We start from the raw sequence: 27,668 nt of genomic DNA, 5'->3' as shown, positions 1-27,668 counted from the left end.
AAAAAAGGCATATGTCTGGGCCCCACACTTCTCTAGCTCTCCATTTCCAGAAGGGCTAAATGATGGGATCTTGAAATAGTCACTTTAACAAATTCATTACTCCCTGCAGTTTCAGAACTACAGGGCTAGAATGAGAAAATGTTGCCACTGAATTTGAAAGATAGTACCTTCTTTATAGTATTTGCCCCAAGATCCAGTTGCCTTACCAAACAAAGGAGAAAAAATCCACATGAGATAAATAAATCGAAACTGAAACTCATGAGACCTGGTTTTAACTCCAGTTTACCAGCTGTGACCTGGAACATGAAACCTCCCCTCTCTGGGATTCATTCTTCTGTCTCCAAAATAAAGAACTTGGACCAATATGTCTATGTCACTTCCAACTTTGATAGTCCCTGTCTTTATCATCTAAATGAATATATTTGGGTATGCCCTTTTGTAAATTACTGATTCACCCACAGAAGAATCTGAATGCATCCAATCTTCCTAGATAATTGGTCTCTCCTCTGAGAGATTCTTAATTCTGTCCAGAATTTTTTTGCAGTTGCTCATAATTTATTTCTACTGCCAGTATGTCAAGGATGATCATTATTCTCCGGGAAGAATTTGGAAACTTATGAGGGGATGACTAAAGAAATAGGCCATTTACAATTTTTGCCCTGCTTCTGGTCTTGGGGTAGCAAATTCAAGTTCAGACCCTGTCTGGGAAAAGTAGCTACCATGTATTTTTAGTTTAGCATCTGGCTAAAGATGGTTCTCAGAACACCACTCCCATGAAATGTTCTCAGATATAAGGTTTAAAATGTAAGATAAGAATGGGAAATTCTGCAAAACATCCTCTGAGAGAGTCCCAATGCTCATTAGCATATTAAAAGGTTTACGGAAAACTTGCAGTAAAAATACACAGATAAATAAATATTTTAAAACCTCTTTTACAGAAGTGCTTATCCTGTACTTATTTGATCATAGATTCTTTAAATGAGCAACATTCTGAGGAACTGGTGTTTTATGGAATACACTTTGGAAAATGTGGTCTTGATAAAATACGTAAATCTAAAAAAAAAAATTTGCCATTAAAATACATGATGATGGTGGGAGCCTAAATATACATAAAATATGATCATCTGCTAGAAAGATAATATTCTTAAGAGAAGGCCCCTGCATTTAATAAATGAGGCTTTCATGTTGATACGTGGTCAGCATTAGCATTCCAATGCCAAAAGAGAATAACTCTATAAGTTAGATTATTATTGCAAGCTATTTACCTCCTGCTTTATTTACATGAACAAATAAGCAAAGAGTGGTGCTTTATAAAAACAAACATTGAAGACAAAAGAAAATACATTAGTCAATACAGCAAAATACTTTGATCTGATAATCACCTTCTGTTTTAGTCTTTATGATTCTTGAAAGTTGAGTGATAAATATACATTTAAACAAGTGACCTTTAACCTTGAACTAAAGACATTTCTTCACCAGAACATGACAAAGTCTCATGCCTGTACGAAGAATTTCCTTTTAGATTGCTATCTTCTCTTTCAGACAGTTTTCCAAGATGGATAAACTTTGTGGTTGTGCAATTTCCATTCAAATGTTTGTTAAAAACATTTCCTGTCACTTCCTTGAAATGAAATTTTTAAAATTTGAATCCGTACTCTAAAAACCTCTCATTTAAAAATTAAAATTATGCAATATTTGTCTTAAATAACTTGTGTAGATTTAAAATTAAGGTCTTTATTTATTAGTATTAAAATATAGTCCAAGTTGGTCCGCTCAAAGTTGATCATAGTTCATATACTTAGATATATTAATTCCCAGAAAAAAACTACTGAAAATTGTTTTCAACGGATGGATGCAGAAAGAAAAATATCTTTGGAATACCACAAAAGTCTAAGGAAAAATATACATATATACATATATATGTCTTCTTTATTACTTCTGCTCCTATGTTTTCTCTGAAAGAGTTTGTCAAATAAGCAAGTATGATTTTTTTCTTCCTGTTTCTTATTCCAGAGTCATCGGAAAATATAGAGAACAAAGTAAGGGGTGATAAAACATTAAAGCTACCTTAGACTTAACCAATGGCTCATGATTCATGTCATTTATTTAATATAGTAGATGAAGACACATTGATGGAGCCAAAACACATTTTGTATCAAACTAGCCCTTTATTTGAAACATTGCTTCACAGTATCCATAATGACGGCAGTAGCATTGCTGATGTTCCACTGTACAATCCACAGATAATGGAATACCAATTTTAAAGTTTTTCTGGTGATCGAGGGTTGGCAGTCTGAGATATACCAGATTCTGAAGAGGAACTGAGTGAAGATTAACCATAAAGAAGTTATTTAGCACGAGCACAGTTTGCTTACTCTGTCATCGAATTTTGTTTTATACAGTCTGGGTGTCTGACTCACATTCCTCGTTATCATTTGCTACTGATGTCACTGCTTCTTCTACACCTCTAGGAGACAGACAGTGGCATTAGGTAAGGGAGAATGGGGATATGGCTTTGCTGAATCCTCAGTTATAGAAGTCATGTAATACAAGAGGATAACATTTTCTCCAGGATTCTGAGATTTGCTTTCAAAATGAAGTAAATAGTGCGTTCCCAAAATATAAAAATTTAAGAAAAGATCATCCCTGTTTGAAAGGAAGTGTCACATTGCTCAATGTCATGCCTTGTGAATAAGAAGCCTTGGTGCCAAAAATTTCCCTTTTTTTTTTTCAGCAGGATTTTTTTATAGATAAAATGGTATTCGGCTTGTTCTGAAAGTTTGAAGTTATAGCTTGTTAGCAGTAAAGTTCCTATACTATTCAGTATTTATTTTCTCTGGAATATCCCTATTTCATTTTCTGGAGTTGGTGACCAACCTGTGACTGGTGGCATATTTGACATGATCCTTACCAAAGTAATCTTATATTATCAGACATTTTTTTCTAGCTGTCCAAAAATAGGGGGGAATTATCTACCGTCTGGGATATGTGCTCCTTTATTTTCCCCAAGCACCTACATTTCCAATATTCACATTTGTTTATTGTGCACATATGCCTCATTTAAGCTCATCCTTTATTCGACTCTTCTGAGCAAATATTCCCACTTAAAACCCAGCAGGCGTCTTCCTGTTCCATAGATCTCCTGATGCCAACCAAGTTTATAACATGCAGGGCTTTCGGCAAAGTGTATAAATTTGTGACTTGGGTCAAATTTCCCAAAGCCCATTAAAAACCAGGATTACCTCAAGCAAGCAAATACACTTATCTCAAGGAAAAAAAAAATCCACATTTCTGTCAACCAGACTCTACAAATAGAATGATTACAAGCACATTTTTTTTTTATTGCCTGCCTGCTTCTGAAACTGGGTTTGCACAGGGCCCCTGGGTGAAGTATCTTTCATAGTATCCACTCACCTCAATTGAGTTTATTTAAGAGGCATCAATGTATAGTTAACCAAAATATAGCTTGGGTGAAGGAATCTTTGTTGAGCTCAATGGAAATGGGTCGACATGTGAAGTTTCCATGACTGAGTGGTGAGTCCTTCACTGTGGGACCTTTCTCATTCCTCCATACGGTGGAAGAACATAATCATTATATAAGAATCTGGAAGCAGATGCTAACAATATGTGCTATAATAAACTGTGCGTACATAAAGTCTCAAGGGAGCAGGTATCCCCTCAGTGTCTAACTTTTCATATAAATGTCAGAATAAATTATATGCTTCAGCGATAGAGCAAAGCAGTTGAGGGTGTTAGCAAAGTGTCCGTCAGTGACAGCATGCGATATGCCATCTAAATCGCAGAATGATACCTTTGAAAAAGTTATTGACTTCTGAGGGGTGATGTGGCAGGTGCAAAGAAGGCAAAAAAATTATATAGCGTGGAAAATAAATAGATCCCAAAGGAAAGCTAAGAGCAGAAAATAAACTCCTGTACTATTTTTAGAAAATTCATAGTGCAGCTGTTCTGGGGTGCCTGTTTGGCTATGTCTTTACCCAAATGCAAAGGAAGAGCAAGCTGAGCTGTCACCCAAGGGAGTGCAGAGCTCAAAATACTAGTATCCTGGCTGCTCTAGGCCTCTCGTGACTCTTGAAACTCCTGGGACTTCTCATCATTTTCTGATAAAGTTCATATACCTGCAAATAGCTCATGCGGGTCTTCGTGGGTAGGTGTTTTTACCATATCTGTCTGAGGTTAGGTCTCTGCGAAGCAGACCTTGTGTGCCAGTGACTTACTAGGGATAAGAGAGCAGGGAAGACACATGAGAGTGATGAGATGAGAAAATGACAGAACAAGCCCAGTAAGGGTGTGATCTCAGGTGAAGTCCAACAGAGGGCGGGTTTGACCTAATCCCTCGGGGGAACTCGGGAGTATAAACTACGCCCCAGAATTGCCCTAACTGTAGGCAACAATGTTGGCTTTTCATATTCCCTTCTGTCAGTTATTGGGTACAGATCGGCCTAAGAGTGTGTGTGGGTTAGTGGGGAGAGTAAATTCCCAGATGCTTCCATCTCTCCCCACTTGGGCAAAGAGAGCTCCAGTAGCCCCACGACAGTCCTCTGTGAAAAATCCTATGTTCTGGCTACTGGAAGCAAAAGCACAGAGGTGACAGGCACAAACAGGTAAATGGCATCCAAGGAACCTGGATGGAACACTAATACTGTCACATCATCATTCCACGTCTCAACCATGCTCTCCTACTCAGTTCTAGTGTCAACGGCCTGTTTCCTGTTTCTCAAACATTTTATTTCCAGTGCTTTGCATTTTCATTTCCCTTCACCATGCTTACCTTTCTACCAACCTATAATGCCTATTCACCCTAAAGAACTCAGCATCAATATCATCTCCTCCAGGAACCTCTCTTAAACCACTAAGTCCATCCTCTCCTAATGCTCAGTCTACAATCTCCATTGTGATTGGCTGCTTCTCTGCCACTTTCCCTCCTAGACTAGTTCAAGGAGGCCAGAGACTCGGCTTATGTCAATGGAGACATTGTACCTCCAACATCTGACAGTAGGTAGGCAGCCAATAAACATTTATCAAGTGAATAGAAAAAAATATAATACTAATTGTCTTTCACTATTGAAATAATTAACATGCATCACTGTATAAGTCATACAGCATGATGGTTTGATTTACGTATATTGTGAAAGGAGTAAACGCAGCAAATTCAGCTAACATCCATCTTCTCATATAGATAAAAAGGAAAAATTCCTTGTGATGAGAATTCATAGGATTTACTCTTAATGACTTTTCTGTATATCATACAGCAGTCCTAGCTGTAGCCATCATGTTCTACGTTACGTCCCCAGGACTTATTTATCTTATAACTGGAAGTTTGTCCCTTTTAACCACCTTCCTCCAATTATCCTCCCCCACACCCTCCACCTCTGGTAACCACAAGTCTGACCTCTTTTTCTATGAGTTTGAGTTTTTTAAGATTTCGCATATAAGTAAGATCATATAGTATTTGTCTTTTCCTGTCTGACTTATTTCACTTAGCATAATGCCTTCGAGGTCCAGCCATGTTGCTGCAAATGGTACACTTTCCTCAATTTTTATGGCTGAATAATATTCATATATATATATATATATATATATATATATGTATACACACACACACACACACACACATACACACACACATACATATACATATATATACATACATACACACATATACATATATATGTGTATATCTGTATATGTGTGTGTGTGTGTGTGTGTGTGTGTGTATATCACATCTTCTTTATCCATTCATCCATCAAGGGACACTTAGGTTGTTTCCACATCTTAGCTACTGTAAATAATGCTACTACGAACATGGGAGTGCATATATCTTTTCAAGTTAGTGTTTTCGTTTCCTTTAGATATATCCCAGAGTGGAATTGCTAGATCATATGGTAGTTATATTTTTACTTTTTTGAAGATCTTCCATACTGTTTTTCATGGCGACTCTACCAATTTATAATCCCACCAACAGTGCAGTTAGTTTCCTTTTCTCCACATTCACCCCAGCATTTATCTATTGTCTTTTTGATGATGGCCATTCGACAGGTGTGAGGTGGTATCTCGTCGAGGTATTAATTTGCATTTCCCTAATAACTAGTGACATTGAGGATCTTTTCTTGTACCTGTTGGCCTTTCATATATCTTCTTTGGAGAAATGTCTATTCAGGTCCTTTGCCCATTTTTAAAATTGAGTTATTTGTTTTTTTGCTATTGAGTCATATGAGTTCTTTATGTATTTTGGATATTAACCCCCTATCAGATATACGATTTGCAAATATTTTTTTCCCATCCCATAGTTTTTTTCACTTTGTTGATTGTTTCTTTTGTTGTAGTCCCACTTGTTTTTTATCGTGTTGCTTGTGCTTTAGGTTTCATATCCAAAAAAAAGTCATTACCAAGACCCATGTCAAAGAGCTTTATTCTTATGTTTTCTTCTAGGAATTTCATGTTTTCAGGTCTTATATTTAACTCTATAATCTATTTTGAGTTAATTTTTGTGAGTGGTGTAAGATACGGGTCCAGTTTCATTATTTTACATGTGAATATCCAATTATCCCAGCACCATTTATTGAAAAGACTATCTTTTCTCCAATGAGCATTCTTGGCTCCCCTGTCAAATATTAACTGACTGTATAGCATGCATTGGTTTATTTCTGGGCTCTCAGTTCTGTTCCATTGGTCTATTTCTCTGTTTTTATGTCAGTACCATAATGTTTTGATGACTATAGCTTTATAGTATAGGTTGAAATCAGCAAGTGTGATGCCTCACTTCCTTGTTCTTCTTTCTCCAGAATTCTTTGGCTATTTTGTGGTTCCATATAAATTTTAGAAGTGATTTTTTTTCCTACTTCTGTAAAAAATGCCATTGGGATCTTGATAGGGGATTACATTGAATCTATAGATTGATTTTGGTAGTACTGACATTTCAACAACATTAGTTCTTCCAATCTATGAACATAGGGATATCTTTCCACTGATTTGTGTCTTTGATTTCTTTTATCAATATATTATAGTTTTCAGAGTAGAGATATCTAAGTATTTTATTGTTTTTTATACTATTTTAAATGGGTTCAATTTCTTTACTTCTTATTCAGGAAATTCATCGTTAGTGTATAGAATAATACTAATTTTTGTATCTTAATTTTGTATAATACTAATCTTTAAATCCCAGAATCTGTACTAATGCAAAGTTGGATATGAGTAACCAAATGAAAATAATAAATTATTAACTGCTGATATTTGGAATTCTTTTGAAATGCATGCAGTCTTTTCCCACATGTTATCTCATTTGATTCCTTATAAATTTCTCAAAATGGAAAACAGCTGGAATTCTGTTTACCATCTTTGTTATTTAGGGGGAAGTAAAAGTTATTTTGCTGTCAGATAGGACTTAGATCAACTACCTCTCCAGATTCATAAAGCTTAGGATGGAGAGGAATGCAGGTCATCATTTAGAGAATGATAACAAGGATACTCATTCTCAATATCCAATACTTTCATGAATGCATTTTTAAACATAGCTGTTCCCCCACTTTTTGATTACCAGGTGAGTCTAGTTTATCTTTGAAGTCCCAGGTTTTGGGGTACTTTCTGTCTTTGAGATAGCTTAATAAATATTTAATGCTGAGGGAGTGCATTCATTCACATGCAGATATAAACAAGCATTTAATATAAATATGGCACTGCAGTAGGCACCGAATAGGGGAGAATTTTAAAAAAATTAACTTACCAACATTCTAATCTCCAACCATTCTACCCTGCTTCCTTCTATTTTACCACTATTCCAGGGCCAACATCCCAGACATAAAAAGCTTTATTTTCCATGCCCGGGGTATACAGTTGCACTGAACTCACCCAAATAGAATCCACTGTCCTGAGGCAACTCTCTCATTCAGTATCTTCAGTGTTTAATAAATAAAACCAGTGCACCCGAATCATACTCATTGTTAATATTAGAAATACCTGAATTACCAGTAAGTTCCAACTGCTAAAGTAATGTCAGATTTACTTCATGTGTATAGCACTTAACTCCTTACAACCAATGAGCCAACGGCTGATTCTTCTGTAAAATTCTCCTTTGAAGCCTCATCTTCCAGATTCACTAAGAATTAAAGAGCGATTGTCAAGATGCAGGATTTTCCCAGATTGTGAAGCCATGGACCACAAATCTTTACAAAGCTTGGGAGGCCCAACTAAAGCACTACTAATAACAATGAGCTTTATATTTCTCTGGATAATCCTTTATATGTGAGAGCTCAACCTACGGAGGAGAAAAAGAAGTAGCTCTAGTCTTCGTAAAAGAGGCTATCTGAACTGGGTCTTGAGAGATAAGTAAAGTTGTTCAATGAATGGAAAAAGGAATTTTCGGTAGAGAAATCTCCATTTCTGGAAACGATATGGCTAGTTTGGGAGATAACAAAAGATGAGTATACTTTGAAGAAGCAAAAGGAGGGAAGTCATAGAAGGTGAAGCTAGAGAATAAAGTTAGTTAGGGCCAGAATCTCTTTAATAAGGAGATTATTAAGGCATCAAAGATTTAACCATAGGTTAAGCGATGTTTTGTCCTGATGGCCCTCTCTACCATCAGGACAGATCACCCAGACATTCAGAAACCACTTATAAAATTTAAATGCATCATAAAAACAGCGTTTCTACTAAAAATATACTTCTTGTTAGGCTTACTGAGTAGGGAGATTTTTGAAATGTATTTTAAACATAAAAGTACAAGATGAAGCCAGAAGGTATTATGTGCAACACTCAGACAAAGATGAGGGGAAGTTAAGTTAAAAGGGCTTAGTGTCCAAGTTATCCATCATCTGCTTTCTTGGCCAACCTTTCACTCCTCCCTGCATCCATCCATATATTTTACACCATTTTGATTGTAGGGGGCCAGAAAGACTTAATAACATTATTAGTTTACAGTACTTGAGTCTTTACCATGTCCCATGCATTCTTCTAAGCACTTTGGAAATTAATTTATTTAATTCTCTCAACGTTATAGAGAACTACATGCATGCAATTATTATCCCTATTTTATAGATAAGGAAACAGAAAAGAGAGCTTGTGTGGTTGCTCATGGTCATACGGCTAATAAAGTGCAGAGCTAGCATTCAATCCCAGACTCTGGTATGAGCCCACCCTGTTATCATTAGTAGGATCGGAAAGGCCTAGAGGATTTGTGTTGTCATACAAGTTCATGACTTAGACTTGTACCCTTTTCTTAATTAAAACACCATGCTAAGGGCTATGAGTTCAGAGGCCTGCAAGAGCCTTTGGAGTGTTCTGCCTCAGAATCTGTTTATTATTCAACTTTGCATGCTCAGATTTGAGCATGTTTTTAATCTTCCATAAATATTTGACAAATAATTAAATGAATGGGCAAAGCTGATTTCTCTCCAATCACCCAACAGCTTTTTTCCTGGATCGTAGTAGAACTAGCTTGAAGATCGTAGGGAGAAGCAGTAGTAGCTGAGGAAAGGAGAAGGGATACAATGACTGCTACCTTCTTGGGTTATACATTCTGTGATCCTGTGACTAATGAATGGTATTTTGTAGTTTTTACATCTTTCAGTACAAACTTGTGATGCATTTAAATATATTCCAGGCAAATGCTGACTATGACATACCAAAAGCATGCCCTTCCATCTGGCATTTTCTCTAGTCTATTTCCTAGAGTGGTTTACTATCTGGGCTCTGAGAATTTTTTCATTCAATAATCTCAGTCATTTGGGTATAGTGGGAGAAAATACTAAGTCTGAGACCTGAAGTCACAATTTGATTCCTTTCTGTGGTTACTTTCTAACATATATGAAAAGCCCAAGCTTGAAAAGTGAATAGAGGAGGGAAGGTTTTGTGTGCTGCTTGCTAGAGTAGTATTCTTTAAAAACCAAGGAGAATGCTCTCTGAAATAATGTATCTGGTCTTTTCTGGGGCAAGGGAAGCACTTACTGCTTATGTACAAAGTCAAGTTTACTTGATAGCAAGACACAAATTAATTACAAAGTATTTGAGAGAAACGCTTATGATGTGCCTCACTTGTGGGGACTAAGGGAACTTAGTGAAAGCAGTAACAGACAATCCCTGTCTTCTACCAATGTGTTATCTTGCTGAGCGAATGAGATAACACATAACACACGTGAGTCAATCCTGTCTATATAAACATGCAGCTATGTATGAAATTATGTCATAGAGACTAGGAGTTCTGAGTAAGGGGAGTTGATGATGGCTGAAGCATAAAGAAGAGGTGGAAAATGAGTAGGACTTGAAGTATAAATTGGTTTTATAGAAACAATGTGGGCCTCATGATGTGCCAGGCAACAACATATTAAGTGTGTTACATGTGTGATCTCATTTATTCCTTACAGTATTGATAAGGACTAGTGTTATCAATTCCCTTTTTCAGATTCAGAACTAATTGCATTCTCAATCTGTCTGGCACAGCTGTGAGAGGCAGAGCATCTAGTCAAATCCAGGCTATCTAGTGCTGGAGTCCACATGCCTATTGCACTGTTTTCTGCGGTGGCCTAGGCATGCAGTGAGTGTCTGTGTTTGCAAATGCCTATACATCTTACTGCAAGAAGACTTTTGGAGAGGTAGGCATCGACCCAGGCTAATCCCCAGAACGATGACTCTCTTACGAAGATTCTTGCCTTTTAACGTGGGGAACTTCCTACCTCCATTACCTGAGAGTTTGGGAATGAAGCCATTCCTCATCAAAGGACATTCTTTTCTACAATGCTGCTCTATTGTGCTTGGTACGACACAAAAAATTAGAGCCCATTTACTCTTGGAGGAATAGCTCAACTCAGCTCAGCATCAGAGATCCTGTCACACTGAGATGGAGGTAGAAATATATGATATTAGAATCCAGACATAGGACAGTTCCTCCACAACTTTAAAAAATCTCTAACAGTACAAAAGTTGGGGGAATTTGAATTTCGGGGAAGATATGCAATTAAAAAAAAAAACAATAACGGAGGTTCAACCTTCAATTGCTGATTACATTTTGGCTAGTGATACAGACTTTCTATAAAATAGAGCCATATCTTCCCTCTGCTCTCGATATAAAAAAATACATTGACCTCCTTACAGAGAATCTCTCCTCCCCTCCCTTTCCTTTTCTCCTTTTCCCATGCACAATTTGTTGCCATCTCTGCTATATTCCTTTAAACCATTACTCTTATTATCACAATACATTATAGTTAGACTAATTCATGTCTTTCTGCCATGACAGATTGAGAATGCAAGGATCGAATACATTTTGGTATTCCCAGCACCTTACAGGCCCCACCGTCGACACCCAGCCCACATCCCCAACCCTTTGCCACATCAGTGCATCGTCTGGCTTCCCAATGCCAACAGTTGCATTTCTTTGCTTGAGGGCTTTCTCTGACCTAAGCCACCTTATCCACCCTTGTGGCAGACCAGAAATGAAGACGAATCAATGCCCCCTGAGAATATTCTCATCTCATGACTGATGGGAGCTGATATACAATACCCCAGCTTCTGCTGCCTTTGGGCAGAACAGCTCAGAAGAGTGTGTGATGCAGAGTTGCTCACGGGATAAGGCTTCATTTGCCCCCAGGAGATGATGCACTTGCTAAAGCACCTTTTTGTGGTTTCCTTCCTTACCTACCCTCTCTCTGTTCCCCAGTTCCAAATTAGTGTATCATTCACCTCTCTAATAAACTACTTTCACTTGAATCCTTGACTTGAAGGTAACCCAACCTAAGTAAGCATCCAATATCCAGACGAAGTCCAATAAATGTCCTTTCAATTAAACTGAATTACAAAGATGCATAGTGTCAGATGAGGTAAGAGACATGGAAGCACCATGCTACGTAAGTGCTAGGGGCCTGTCAGTCAAATCTGAGCACATGTAAACACGACAGGCATCACGATTTCAGGGTTTCCCTCTGCAGCAGGAAAGAGGCTGTCCTAGTTGTTAGTAGAGACCGTGCATGTCAGGAACTCTGGCTCCTATTTTTAGATCTCTTGCTGACATAGAAAACCTCTGTTTCCTAACAGTACAATGGTGACCTCCCTACCCTCAGAGAAATGGTGCCGAATGCCTAATGAGGAAACAAGTCCCCATTTGTGGAAGCCGCAGAGAAAGGGGAGGGAAATGAGAGCTTAGATACTTTTCATTGGCAGACATGGTGCTCTAAGATCTCTTCTGACAGCGAAACAGCAAGTGCTGAGTTGCCCACCAGTGCAATGGCCTTGAACAGGATTTAGGTCTCCAGCTTCCAAAGGCTGACTCTGAGTCTCATATTTCCAAAGGGTAATAATTTCTTTTTTTAAAAAACCTTGCATTAAAAGATATTTTTATAAAAAAAAAAAAAGAAAAAAGGTAAGATCATGACTCATGCAGATATAAAATGAATACGTGTTAAAGATTTTATTTAACTCATCAATCAAAGAGGGAACTGGACAAATGGCATAACCAGTTTTAAAAAATCCAAAGAGTCCACACATTTTTAGATCAAGAATATTGAAACGAATGTGCAGATGGAGGCAAAATTAGCCTCTTCCACAGTGGGGGGGAAGAAAGTCACTTGAACCTCAACAGGATAGGACAGAATTTGCATTTCTCTAAGTAAGAAATATTTTACATTTCTATCAGTTATACACTTTACGGACTTGTAAAATACCTCCCATAGAACCAGAGTCGGATAACATGGAGGGATGTACTATAGACAAGGCATAGTTTTCCATTAAAGTATAATTATTCTCTACACTCGTGATTTTTAGATTTAATAACACAATCCTTTGCCAGTAAGGAGATCTTTTTTTTATTTCCTAGAGCCAATTAATACTTTTAAAATCCAGTTATTTTTCTTAACACTGTGAGGAGGGGCGAGTCTAATAAAATGTAGGGCAGAGATATGGTGCTTGAAAAAAGTACATTTGATTGTTAAATAAAGGGGTAAATTTCAAGGCTTAGGAGAAAGATCCTTTGAAAGAAATGGTAAGAGAAAAGAAATAGGGGGCATTTCATACACACTGTCACATTCAGTCCTCCCAATGAACCTGAGAGTTAGGTGAAGATATTCTTTGACAGATGAGGAAACTGGAACCCAAAACGATTAAACAACCTATGGAGGGTCACACAAATAGTATGTAGCAGAGCCAGAATTTAAATCTGGTTCTTCTATTTCTGAAGTTTATGATTTTTCCCATTATTCCATGCTTCGTTGGTCAGGAATGATGTCAGGAGGGAAGACAACAGTCAAGTTTCCCAACTCCTACCTCAAAGAGGCCAGTTCAGTAGTAGTTTCAAAGGGCCATGTTGCAATGCTACTCATTGGTGACTGTCATGTTTTGCTATATTTTGTCATTGTGTTGAATGCTCTGGAAAGATAAACAATTCACTTCTGATTTCACAGGCTGAGATGAGACGATTGATTTAAATGAGTGACCTTTTGAATGAACCCCATTGAAACTGAAGGGATGGAGGCTGACTGATAGGGTTTGAATGCCTTGTACTGAAAGTTACTCTGAAATGAAATAGAAGTGCAGATTTCTTAGGATTCCACTAGCATTTCCTTACCAGAGAAAGCTTATATTCTGATCAACAGCATTCATGGTGTATTTATTGATTATCTACTATGTGATCAGTACTATACTAAAGCCCCTTGGGGAACATTACAGTGAATCAGATCTGAACCATACCCTGTCTAGAGCATACTGGAAAAGATTAGACATTTTAAAAATTGACTATAATACAACATGGTAAGGATTATGGGGCTATGGAAGTACCAAGAAAGATGATGTTCAAGTGGGAAGAATCATGGAAAAATTCACTGAGTAGGTACAGGTATCATTTGAACTGGATTTTGAAGGATGAGAAGATTTAAACATGAAAACATGTGCGTATGTATGGATTTCACTAACCAATTCCATTATTATAACCCCAAATATAGCACAGTTCCTTCTTTAAAAATAATTAATGCAAAAAAATCTATTTCCAGTTTGTCAGAGCCTAACAAGTTGATGAACTTGCTATCCATTTTGCTATGTAGTCGAGTCTTTAATTCTACTTTTGTTATTTCCTAAAATGAAAGAAAATATCGTTTGGGTTCATGAGAAATTCTCAGATCTCTTCATTTCAAAACTAATTCTAAATGGCATTTAAAATGGTCTTCTTCTAAGGTTAAACGGGCCTTTATTTATTATCCACCCCAATCCCAAGATGACAAGAATTTCTTGTTTGCCAGCAATTCTCCATCTGATGACATTTTATTACAGCAGAAGTAGGAATATATGTGGATTACATTTGCAAATTACTCCCAACATGAAGGTTTCCATTTAGACCCTGAGATCTTTAAAATAGGAAAAGAACCTTGTCACTACCGGGAAAGTGCCTTAAATCTCCCAGAACATAAACTCCTCACTTTAAGGTTACTATGATCTTGCAATGAACAAAAAAAAGCAGCAGTTCACTTGTATTAGAAAGAGGCTTAACAAATATGTCTTTTCCGTGATGCTTGGTTGAGTATACACGTTTTGTTTCATTTGACATTTCCTGCAGAATGACTCATGGGCTTTTCTGCAAATTGTTTCTGACTCGTCCTTAATGACTGATTTTCTTATATTTAGTCTCACAATTCACTAACTCTTTATAAATGATAATTAGAAGACCAAGCATATACCAGGCACAAAATGGGTACTCAATAAATGTTTTTGACTTAATGAGTGACTGAAGGTTTATAGGATGGAAATGCATAGAATTCAGCAAATACCTGCAAAGAGGCACCAAATTAAAATTTCTGATGAACGTACCCAAAATAGATTATAAGTTCAATGATACTGCTGTCTTTTCACCCAAAGTATGTTTAAATATTTTTTAAATTGACATTTTTGTGGAAATATATGGAACAGATGACATTCTTATGACCAAAATATTTTAATAGAGGATTTAATATGATATTAATAATTTGATTGGCTAAGCAGAAGAAGAATTTGAAGCTCATCTCTTTCTTACACGACATGTGATCCTTATTGAATAACCTTTCTACTCATCCTGCCATTTTTACCTCCTTTTAATAATTTAGTGGTTCTCAACTGGGAGTGACATTTTGTCCCCCAGCAGACATTTGGCAGTGTATGGACATATTTGTGGTTGTCACAACAGGGGCCATAGGAGATGGAGTATTACTGGCATCTAGTGAGTAGAGACTATGGATGCTGCTCAACATATTACAATGCATAGGACAAGCTCCCACAACAAAGAATGATCTGGCCCCAAAGGCCAATAGTCCCAAGGCTGAGAAATCCTATTTTAAATAAAGAAGCTACCAGCAATTACCTCAAATCCATAATGCTATGTGGTTGTTCAGACACAAAGAATGTTTACACATCATTTTTAGAAGAAGGTTATAAAAGGTGATTGGATCCTGCTAAGAAGTTCTACAGAGCTGAGAAAAAAAAAGAAAAACCAGTTTATAAAGAGAAGAGAAAGGAAATTGGACGAGATGCTCATTATTACAGTAAAGATGAGGATAGAAAATGTTGGGATATCTAAGTTATAGTCTCAAGATTTCAGTTTATATCAAATTGTGTTTAATGATGTACCTCCTGCATAAGCATATTTTAACAATCCAAAGAACTTGTAATAATGATAGTAATACTACAACTATTACTATAAATATTTTTTATTTTTTATTTTTTTAAATAAATATTTTTTTAAATCCACATTCTTTGTTGGAATATATGGAACAAGATGACTTTCTTATAACTAAAATATTTTAATATAGTATTTAATATGATATTAATAATTTGTTTGGCTGAACAACTATTATGGGCTTTCCATATATCACTGCTAATTCTCACATAGCATCAAAGTAAGCAGCATCATTCTCAATCTACAGAAGAAGTAACAGGCTCAGAGAGTTTCTGTAATCTGTTTAAAGTTCACAGGTGGTCATAAGCAGAGCTAGTGGCAAAAACAAGACAGTCTAGTAGTTGCCCTACTTCAAATACATCTTTGAGAAGTGTGACCCCAAAGTCCAGGCCTTCTCAGGACAGTCCTGGTTTATGCCTGGTATTTCTGTGTAATTATTAATAGCACCCACTTTCTCTCCTAAAAGTGATCCTCCTTTATCAGTTAATGGCCCCTGTCTTGCCCCTTCTCTTTAAATCATGAAGAAATCCACAGCATGAAAAGATAGAAACTTGCCAGCATTCTCAAAGCTCTGTGATATGGATCTGAGCTGTGTGCACATCTGTCCACTCGCTCTTCCTTGTGTGAGGGCAGTTGACAACTGGGAGCCTTGGTAGGAAGGGCTCATGGAGGTTGACATATTGTTCTCTATATTTAAGCTACCTTAGGTGCTGATTAATCCCTTTGTCTGGCAATTTCATCATTTTATCAACATGGCTTGCCCAAAGCAAATGGTTTGCCAATCTCATCAGACTGCGGGAATCGGTAAACGTTCAACTTCTTTACTTCTCTGATTATTTTGCTCTTTGCACAGACCTGGATGTCAGCAATCGAACCGAACACAGTAGGACTGATAAAACCATTCTGACCTTGTATTGGGAAGAAGAATCAATGGTATAGTTCATTTGTGGTGAATTTTCAAGAAGATTAAATTAATGCAATGGGCTAGTTTCTGTGACTATTTCTAATTACAATCATGATGCTTAGAAGAACTTTCGGATCGGATGACTCAAATCGCCCCTCACAAAGGGAGCACCACCATGAACAGCCATTCTCTCTCCTTGCAATACTCCCATTCTCCAAAGATTTCTAATTAATGGGCATCAAAGAACCGTGCAACACAGAAAGCCATCATAAGAAACGGTGCTTCCCCATGTTCAAAGAGCAGGGCTGTGACCCTGAACTATACATATTCTTGCTTCCTCCATGTGCTTTATTTCCCTCCTTCATCTCTTGAGCTAATGGCAAGAAATCTTCATGCTAGACAAAAATCTTATTCCAAAGGAATTTATTTTCTGTATAAGTCAAGCACATATACCTAATATTCCACTCCCATCCAAGGGCCCTATACTAAAGCCATTGTGCTTGAGAACACATTAAATTATTTACGAGGAATAAAATGCAAAATAAAAATGCCATTGTTGTCTATCTGTGACAAGAGAGAAAAAAATAACATTTTCATCTTGGAACTCAAAGAATGCCCTCTGCTCTCAAGTCTTTTGTCTTAAAATGATGTTGGAAAATAACATTAACTGAGGCAAAACTAATGAATAGTGACTAGTTGTTTTGGTGTTACACAGATCCCCTGTTTTTTCCTAATGCCTATTTTTTGTTAAATCTTTGCAGCAGCCCTCATTTAAATTTTTTTCAGCTTTATTCAGATATAGTCAACATAGAACACTGTGTAACTTTAAGCTGTACAAAGTATTGACTAATACATTTATATATTGTAAGATGATGGCCACCACAGCGTTAGCGAACACCTCCATCATGTCACATAGTTACCATTTCTTTTTTGTGATAAGAACATTTAAGAACTACTCACTTAGCAATTTTCAAGTACACAACCCAGTATGATTAACTACAGTCACCATGTTGTACATTAGATCCCTAGAACTTCTTCACCTTATAACTGAAAGTTTGTGCCCTTTGACCTACGTCTCCCCATTTCCCACACCCCCAAGCCTTTTTGTAACCACCTCTCTGCAATCTGTTTCTATGAGTTTGGCTTTTTTAGATTCCATAAATAAGCAATATCGCATAATATTTGTCTCCGACACTTATTTTTTAAGCTGAATTCATCATGAAGCTTTTAAAAAATAATATTTATTGTTACCTTGGAAAGCTTTGGTCTACACATGTAAATATAGGCTTATTTTAATATAGTCACAATGAATAATAGATAAAATTTTCATTACCGTGGTAGAAATTATAACAATTGGTTCCACGTTTTAAATATGCAAGATACAGAATGCTCTTACCATTGATTCATTTTTATGAGCAATGCCTGAATCATATAACGACTGAGTCAAATATATTAGGTATTTGTTGTTCACATTATCTGGCCTGGCCCCATTTTACTTACATACTCCTCCTAGCTCTTATGACAACACAGTGGTCTCATTCAAATTAGGTGGTTTTCACCTTGGACCACTGTAGTGCAGCTGGCTCAAAGGACATCATTTAACATCCAAACTTTCTGCTAAATTGGATTTTGTTCATGCCACAAAGCACAATATCAAACTCATTGCAAACAGTCCTACAGAAAGTCCCTACACTCCTCCATGTTCATGGCTGGTCCTTACTTCTACGCATAGAAAGATCATGGAATTCCAGAACAATTTCTGTTGTTCTCCAACCTTCTACTCTAAAAGTCCAGAGCAGAGCTCAGTAAACATGGCACATGGGAAAAATCCAGTCACTGTTTCTAAATCCAACTCCTGTTCTGTAAATAAATTTTTACTGGAACACACCCACACCTATTTGTTTACATATTGTCCATGGCTCCTTTCACTATAAAGACAGAATTTGGTAGTTGTGACAGAGACTTTATGGCCCATAAAGCCTAAAATATTTACTATCCGGCCGTTTTCAAAAAAAAAAAAAAAAAAACATTTGACCCATCATCTAGGGCACTAAGTTTTTAAGAGAACTCATCTAGAAATTAATACTTTTGTCAAATCTGATTACTAGCAGAGTCTTTCATTTGCATCCGAGTTATAGCTCTAGACTACAAGATCATTACATAAATTTAGTCTTAGATAAATAACTTGGAAAGTTTAAACTGATCTTTACTGATTCTTTGTTCCTCTTCCATTACCTCTCCATCCCAGGCACCTACTCTACAGTCCCCAATAAAACATTCCCTCCTTGGCAGGAGAATAGGGTTTTAATAATAAAACCTTATTATTCACAGGTATAACATTATCATCTAATATATTTATTGTCCGACAAGAATTTGTTAATTGAATTAATAAATAATGTGGATCAGCATTTACAAAACTATGTTTTACAGAACACTTACCATCTTTGTAACGGGCTCCCTGAAAAGGAATATTTATTTTAAAAGTCTCCTATAGTCAAATAAACTTGGTAAATGACAACACATACTATGTTCTCCCCTTCAGGAGCACCATGATTCACATGAGTGGATTAACGTTTTGGGGAGGAGGAGGCCGATGTCAACAAAATAGCAGACTAGGAAACTCTAAGCTCTTGTTCCCCAAAAGAAACATCAAAAAATAAATACGAACTGTCAGAACTAACTTGATTAGAACTCTGAAAAATAGTCAAAAGTTTACAGCAATCAAAAGACTACTCATTTAAGAAAAATCCAAATTCAAAATAATAGAAAAGTTTTGTGATGTTTTTACATGCCCTATACCTTTTCAGCAGTGGTTTTGGTTTAGAATCAACAATGGCGTACATTCTCAGTATGGCACCTTGGTCTCTGGTTCCAGAGGGGACAGAGAAAAGATTATTAGAAAATTATTTTGTCTGTCTATTCTAAGACGTCTGTGTGCTACCAGGACTGATGCAAGGCACTTGTATTAGATGGCTAGGGCTGCCGTAACAAAATACCACAGACTGGGTGGCTTAAATAACAGAAACTGACTTTCTCAAAGTTCTAGAGACCAGAAGTCCAGGTGTCAGCAGGTTTGTTTCTCCCGAGGACTCTCTCCGTGGCTAGCAGATGGCCACATTTTTTGTATCCTCACATGGTCTTTCCTCTGTGCACACATACCCCTGGTATCTCTTTTCTCCTCTTCTTATAAGGACACCATTTGTATTATGTTAGAGCCTACCTTCTTAACTGCATTTAACCCTAATTAACTCATTAAAGACCATCTCTTCAAATATGGTTACATTTTGAGTTACTGGGGGTTAGGACATCAACATATGAATTTGGGGGGGACACAATTCAACCCATAACATTGCTCACTTCTGTTTCACTAACTTGGAACTAGGGATGAAAAAGCAACAGGTACTGATCAAAAACACTGCCAAAAAAAAAAAAAAACGTTAAAAACCTTCAGCTGCCTGGGCCAAAAGAGTACAGTTGAAATATACAATAGACCTTCTAAGTCTTGGAAGCAAAGCTGAGAAGAGTTTCTTGCGGAAATTAGGTAATTCGAAATCAGCTGTGTATGCAGGGGAATTTAGAAAGCCACATGCATTCTCAGGGCAAGATATACACTCAGAAAAGATCTGAGCAGATCCTAAGATTTCATCTTCTGCTGATCCCTAGTTTAGTTCGATAGTGGCTAAGTATTGAAGGAATGCCCCAGCACAGACAATTGGCAAAGACAGAGAGGTGTGCTTTGTCTGTTTGGTTCATTGGCTGATATTTTAGCTCTTGATATTCAAGGAAATCTCTGTCAAACCCCTAGCTAAACATGAGCGGCAGAACGCAGACTGCAATGACCACATGTCATAAGGAATATAGTGTTTGCAAAAATAGTTTGGGAAAGTCACTGAACAGATGGCTCACAATAGCCTTCAACGGTCAAAACACATCCAGCAAACTCAGGGAGGAGGGAGAATCTAATTTCCAGAGTTATCACATTATAATATTCAAATATCCAATTATTAACAAAAATCACAAACATACAAAGAAATAGGAAAGTATGTCCAATTCTATGGAACAAAATAAATTGACAGAAATCATCCTTGTAAAAGTCCAGACATTGGACTTAATTAGACAAAGCCTTTGAAACAACTGTCTTAAATATGCTTAAAGACATAAAGGAAAACAAGGACAATGCATAAAAGGAAATCAGAAAAGTAATGTATGCATAAAATGAAAATATCATTAAAAAGATAGAAATTACTAAAAAGGTCCAAAAAGAAATTCTGGAACTGAAAAGTACAATAAAAGAAATGGAAAATTCGCTAGAAGAGTTCAACAATAGATCTGAGTAGGCAGAAGAAACGATCAGTGAACTTGAAGATGGGACAATTAAATTATTGAGTTTGAGGAGCATAATGGAAAAAGAATGAAGAAAGCCAAACAGAGCCTAAAAGAGCAATGATACACCATTAAATGGGCCATCATATACATACTGGGAGTCTCAAAGGAGAAGAGAGAAAGAATATTTGAATAGAATATTTGCAGAAATAATGGCTTCCCGAATTCAATGAAATTTATAAATCTACAAATGCAATAATGTCAATGCATTCCAAGTAGGAAAACCAAAGAGATTCACATTGAGAAACTTTATAATCATTCTGTTGAAAGCCAAAGACAATGAGAGACTTTTTAAAAAAGAGAAGTGACTCGTTACTTACATGGGATCTCGATTAGATTCTGAGCCGATTTCTCAGTAGAAACCTTGGAGACCAGAAGGCAGGCAGATGATGTATTTAAAGCGCTGAAAATTAAAAAAAAAAAGAAAAAAAACTGTAAGAGTTTATATTCAGCAAAACTGCCTTTCACAAATAAAGGAGGAATTAAGACATTCCCAGGTGAACAAAGCTGTGAGAGTTCATTACAACTAGACCTGCCCTGCAATAAATGATAAAAGGAGTCCTTGAGGTTGAAATAAAAGGATGCTAGACAGTAGCCTAATGAAGAAATAAAGATCTCTGGTAAAAGTGAATACATTGGCAAATATAAAAACAGTATTATTGTATTTTAGGTTTGTAACTCCAATTTTTATCTCCTACAGAATTTAAAAGACAAATATATTTAAAAAGTTATTAATCTATGCTATCGGGCACTCAATGAATAAAATTATAATTTGTGACAACAACGTAAAGGGAGAAGAACATAGCCATATAGGAGTAGAGCTTCTGTAAGTTATTAAAGTTGGTATCAATTCAAGAGCTAATAAATGAATTCAGCAAAATTGTAACATACAAGATCAACACTCAAAAATCAGTTGTGTTTCTATACAACTGCAATGAACAATCTGAAAAGGAGATTAAGAAAACAATTCCGTTTATAATAGCATCTACAAGAATAAAAGACCTAAGAATAAATTAAACCAAATAAGTGAAAGATTTGTACACTGAAAACTATAAGACATGGCTGAAAGAAATTAAAGATCTAAATAAATGGAAAGACACACCATGTTCATGAGTAGAAAGACTTCATACTGGTAAGATGTCAATATTACCCACAGCAATCTATAGATTCAATGCAACCACTAGAACAATTCCAACAGCTTTTTTTTTAAGCAGAAGTGAAAAAGACAATACTCGGCTTCATATGAAATTGCAAGAGTCCCTGAATAACCGAAACAATTCTGAAAAAGAACAACAAAGTTGATCGATTCACAATTCTTGATTTTGAAACTTAAAACAAAGCTACTATAATCAAAACAGAGTGATACTGGTATCAGCATAAACATATTGACCAATGGAACAGATTTTACAGTCCAGAAATAAACCTATATACATCTACAGCCAATTGATTTTGACAATGATGACAAGTTCATTCAAAGAGGAAAAGACTAGTTTCTTCAACAAATAGTGCTGGGACAACTGGATTTCCACATGTAAAAGAATGGAGTTGGAACTCTATCTCGCGCTATATACAAAAATTATCTCAAAGTGAATCAAGAGCCTAAATATAAGAGCTGAAACCATGAAACTTTAGAAAGAAAAACGTATGGGTAAATCTTCATGACCATGGATTTGGTATTTATTTCTTTATTTTCTTTTTTCTTTCTTTTTTCTTTTTTTGATGATACCAAACCATGAGCAGCAAAAACAAAGTAGGTAAATTGGACTCCATCAAAACTAAAAATTCTAACTTCCCCTTCCGTTTCTATAAATACGCCTGCATCTTAGCATGCAGGCCAGAGTATGTACATGGCTTGCCATGTCTACATGCACTGGGTTGCAACCCTTTCTTTTTCCTGAATAAATTCTTTCTGGTAATTAAAAAAAAAACAAAACTAAAACCTTTTGTGCATCAAGGGACATTATCAAGAAAAAGTGAAGACAACCTATAGAATGGAAGAAATATTGCAAATCATATGTCTGATAAGGCTTTAATACCCAGGATATATAAAGCACTCCTGCAACTCAACAACGGAAAGGCAACCTACCCAAAATAAAAATGAGTGAAGAACTTGAATAGACTTCCAAGGAAGATGGTCAATGATCACATGAAAAGATGCTCAATGCCATTATTCATTAGGGAAATGAGGATCAAAACCATAATGAGATACCACTTCACAGCTACTAGGATGGCTATAATCAAAAAATGGAAAATAAGTATAGGCGAAGATGTAGAGAAATTGGATGTCTTCCACTTTGCTTGCAGCAATGTAAAATGGTGCAGCCACTGTGGAAAACAGGATGGCAGTTCCTTTAGTCGTTACACATAGAATTGGCTTATGATCCAGAAATTCTACTCCTAGGTACACATCCGAAAGAATTGAAAAGAAGAACTCAAACATTTCATTACAGCTTTACTCACAACAGCTAAAACGTGAAAACAACTCAAGTGCCAAGGAACAGATGAATAAATAAACAAAATGTAGTATATACACACGATGGATTATTTTCCAACCATAAATGGGAAGGAATTCTGACGCATGCTACAACATGGATGGACCTTGGAAACATTATGTTAAGTGAAAGAAACCAGACACGAAGGACAAATATTTTATGATTGCACTTATATGAATTATTTGAATAGACATATTCATGGAGACAGAAAGTAGATTACAAGTTACCAGGGCCTGAGGGAGAGGAGAATGGGGAGTTATTGCTTAATGGTTACAAAGTTTCTGTCCAAAGTGATGGAAAACTTTTGGAAATAGGTAGTGGTGATGATTGCACAACTGTGGGGAAACCCGTGCTAAAGAAACTTGCCTAACCTTATCTCAAAGTGTTTTCCAGTGGAATGCTACTCAGACATAAAAAAAGACAAAATTTTGCCATCTGTGACAACATGGATGAGGGTATTATGCTAAGTGAAGTAAGTCCAAATCTACTTTTATTTCGCTTTATATTTGAATTAGATACTTGAGTTATGGAAATACCACTCTTTCTCATAAGAATAAGGCAAAAAATAAAGTAAGGAAGAAAATGAGAGAAAAACAGAGAGAAAGAACGAGGGAAGGAAAGAGAAAAGACAGGAGATGGGAAACAAGGAAGTGAAAAGAGGATGGGGTGGACAGTGATATGAGAGATTTAATGTCTACATAATTCTTTTCTCTAGTCAAATTCTCATCCAATTCACTTTGGAATATCATAACTATGTCGGTAAACCAATTAGATGAGGTTAACTAGTGTTAACTATTTCTTTCTACAGTTTACAGAACACATTCGTTCACTGGCAATCACATCTAAGAATGTGTCCTTGTTAATTAGAGCACATTAGTAGATTATTGGGCTAAAACACAGATGAGAGGTTGGGCTAGCACATATCAGGATAATTCCTAAAAGTGAAAACACAAGTCTATCATTCAACCAGAAGGACTCACAGGCTGAGTCCCATATTTAAGTAGCTCCTTTCATTAGGATAATTCTATTGGCCACAGGCCTTTTATCCCTGTAGTTTAAAAAAAAAAAAAGTGTCCCTAGAGTTAGGTAATTTCTGCCTCTTACAAACTTTGTGACCTTGAGAAAATTAATGAACCACCTTTGTGCCTCAGTTTCCTTATCTCTAAGATGGGAGACATGGTAGCACCTAATTACTGAAGAATGAAATAAGGCACTCACAGGCGCGCAGTGAGGTTTTCATGGGTCAGTTCTTATTATACGTATGCACTAAGCCCTCATCAAAAAACACTTTTTTTTCTTTTGATGATTTGAAATCCAAATGCAAATGAATCTTGAGACAATGCCCAAGATTGAAGAGGTCAGACGTAAAGGGTGAAATTATCCCAGAAATGTACAAACCAATGGAAAATACCACGGTTGGCTGGTCAGGAGGGAGAGAGGATATCATGTAAGAATGCGGTGCAGCAAAGTGGTTGAAAAGGTTAGGTTTCTGGAATCAGAATGATAAGACACTGTCTCAGCTTTTGTAATTACTGTGGCATGACTTTAAGCAAATTACTTAACCTCTCTAATCCCCAGTTTCCTCATCTGAAAGCATTTACTGGAACAGTAAAACAATTCTTCTTTTGTGAGGATTAAACTAAATAATTTTTAATATGCTTAGTACAGTATTTCGATACGTGGTAGTTTAAAAGTCTTTTGAGTTCTAGCAATATACTCACACTGCTAATTAATGCGAAGAATAAAAACAAATATATGATGGTATGACCCAGCCTTCTAAATGCTTCTGAGTTAGTTGGAGAAGCAGAAAATGTACAGTACTAGACAACCTACATTTGAATTTTCTGATTTCTCCTGTTAAGATATTTCTTTTTCCTGTTTCTTCCCCATTGCTCTCATAATGCAATTTCTATCTTGTATATAAAAATTCATGACAGTTTTCCATCCTGAATTGGACTATCTACAAGGAAACATTTCATTGTAAAAAGGACAAAATAAAGCAAACACACGATTTCTCATGACTTGCCTCTACCTTGTCTAATTCATTTCTTAGAAGCAGAAAAAGTATATTTGTTAGAGAACAGAATTTTATGGCCAAGAAAAAGACTCGTTTTTGTTTTGTTTTGTTTTGTTTTGAGTAATGAAAAAAGAGAAACAGAATCAAGCAGAGTAGGAAGTGACCATGGAGAAGTCATCTTGGCAGATGCTGAAATAAGGGAGGGGATGAACCACAAGACTTCGTGGCTGAAAAGTGTTTGGTAATACAGTGGTGCCTGTAATTCCATGTCTGCAAACATTTTTTTTTAATAAACACATTTATTCTTTCATTAAATACAGAAAAGTTATTTATATTAAAAAGAGCTTAAAATATCTTTTACCAAAACTCCTTATTCCTTCTTATACCAAAAGTCCTTCCTGGGGATTTAATTTAGATGTTTAATCAAGTTTCCTTTCCTTATTTTGAGAACCCAGCGTGGACTTATACAGTTTAAAGACATGATGCTCAAGTACCCACCACAGCTATGTTTTGCCACCAGCCTTTGAGGTTTGGTGGGCACAGAACCAATTGACTGTAGCTTGTACCCGGTTGCTGAGCCTCCATTGAGTGAAGAGAGACAGATTTCCAAAGGGGAAAGCAGTTGAGTGAATATATGGTTCGTGGCAGTATGTTCTTATCTCAGAAAGCATTAAGGGGAAACTACATGAGGGCAATAAACATATTCCCTAGGAAAACATGAAACCAGAAATCATCAGAGTGATTTATCTATTGTCAAGGAGCAAAGTGTCTGTGGCCATACCCCTTGAACACACCTGATCTCATCTGATCCCTGAAGCTAAGCAGCGTTTGGCCTGATGAGTGCTTGGATGGCAGTCAAAGGGCAAGAGGAAAAGAGAGCTAGTCCCTGGGTCTCTGGAAAAAAAATAAGTTATTTACTCAAAGCATATCTAGTATTAATAACCCTCGCTGTACGCTATATTTAAACCGAGACAACAATTTGGACATTAAGTGACATTTCTGTGTTTATTTCTTAAAATGAGCTTATTTTCTTTGTTTTTGTATTTCTGTACATCATTTTTCATTGGGGTTCAAAGGATTATAGAAGGAATGGGGTAAATTCAGAGGTATCAAGAGAATCAAACTAGACCTACTGATTTTTTAAAGGGTGTCATGCAAAAGGAGGTGAATGTTCCTGACCCTTCACAGTTCAAAATGCAATGCCATTTAAACTCATGACCCAAGCTATTTCATCACCATGCGGTGCCCACTGTTGATGTCTATGATGTTCCTGAGCCGAAGGTCAAGGAAAGTCACCCACCCATAAAGCCGTTATGATAGCAACTACTGACAGTGAATTCAGTGTAACGGTCTTCAGCCTATGTATTCCAAATCCAAAATTCTTCAGGGTAATAGTTATCATTGCTTAACTGGCATTCAAAATACTGGTAGGGATGATATCACTATAAACCTCAGGGTAAAACGTTTTTTTTTTTTTTTTTTTTTTTTTGCAATCTCACTTTAATTTCGCAATCTCATTTTAATTTTGTTTTCATCTCTAGTCATTTGCACAGATGTGGATGAGGCTGTATTTTTGCTTCAATGTCTATTGCAATATTCTTATTGCATTCTGCAGGTCCTCCAGTAAACGTTACTTGCAATATTTTTATCAACAGTTTTGGATCAGTCACAGAAACCACCATGGTAAGTGCTACAGTGCCACTGGCAAGAGAAAAACGTGACTTGATTATGCCATGAACACAACCTGTCAAATTTTCTATTTATTGTTCAACTTGCAGGGCCTCCTGTAAAGGTTACCTGCAACATATTTATCAACAGCTTTGGGTCAATAGCAGAAACTACAATGGTGAGTGGGACTGAGCATTGAAGCCATGGTGTGAAGGAATGGGATGTGAGACTGAAGAGCACCATTGCATATTTGAAGGACATTTACTGAGTGCCAATTTCCAAGCCCACTCACCTCTAGAAAGCAATTGCTTATACTCTTTCACTTTTAAAAGTCATTAGTCAAATGTTCATGAGTTAAAATTCAATAGTCTTATCTATCATGCCAGAGAAATTTTGAAAACACTTGATTGGTTAGATTTAGGTAGAATTATCAGTAATGAGCATGGTATATATAGTTAAGGATATTTAAGTATTTAAATATCTCCAAAAGTTTGGGAGATATTTTTTTATAGCCAGTCTTTTTCATATAACGGAACTTTTAACATAGTTAAGCCTTGGATATGCAAC

At 36.5% G+C, this 27,668-nt stretch overlaps 1 protein-coding gene across 4 annotated transcripts in view; it reads left to right on the top strand.

Annotated features, from left to right (window-relative positions):
• The window catches only part of GLRA2 (glycine receptor alpha 2), a 171,740-nt gene that overhangs the window by 13,932 nt on the left and 130,140 nt on the right, over window positions 1-27,668 (top strand). For 3 of the 4 annotated variants that reach the window (XM_039873647.1, XM_039873640.1, XM_039873632.1), the window contains one exon: window positions 27,049-27,116. In XM_039873647.1, the coding sequence (XP_039729581.1) occupies window positions 27,049-27,116 (68 nt within the window). Of the gene's footprint in view, window positions 1-27,048; window positions 27,117-27,211; window positions 27,280-27,668 lie in introns of all 4 variants that reach the window. The other variant, XM_039873657.1, reaches the window with a different exon arrangement.

Source organism: Pteropus medius, unplaced genomic scaffold (assembly GCF_902729225.1).
Source record: "Pteropus medius unplaced genomic scaffold, Ma_sr-lr_union100, whole genome shotgun sequence".
NCBI classification, from domain to species: domain Eukaryota; kingdom Metazoa; phylum Chordata; class Mammalia; order Chiroptera; family Pteropodidae; genus Pteropus; species Pteropus medius.
Note: the sequence above shows the minus strand (reverse complement) of the source record. Positions and strands in the feature narration are given on the sequence as shown.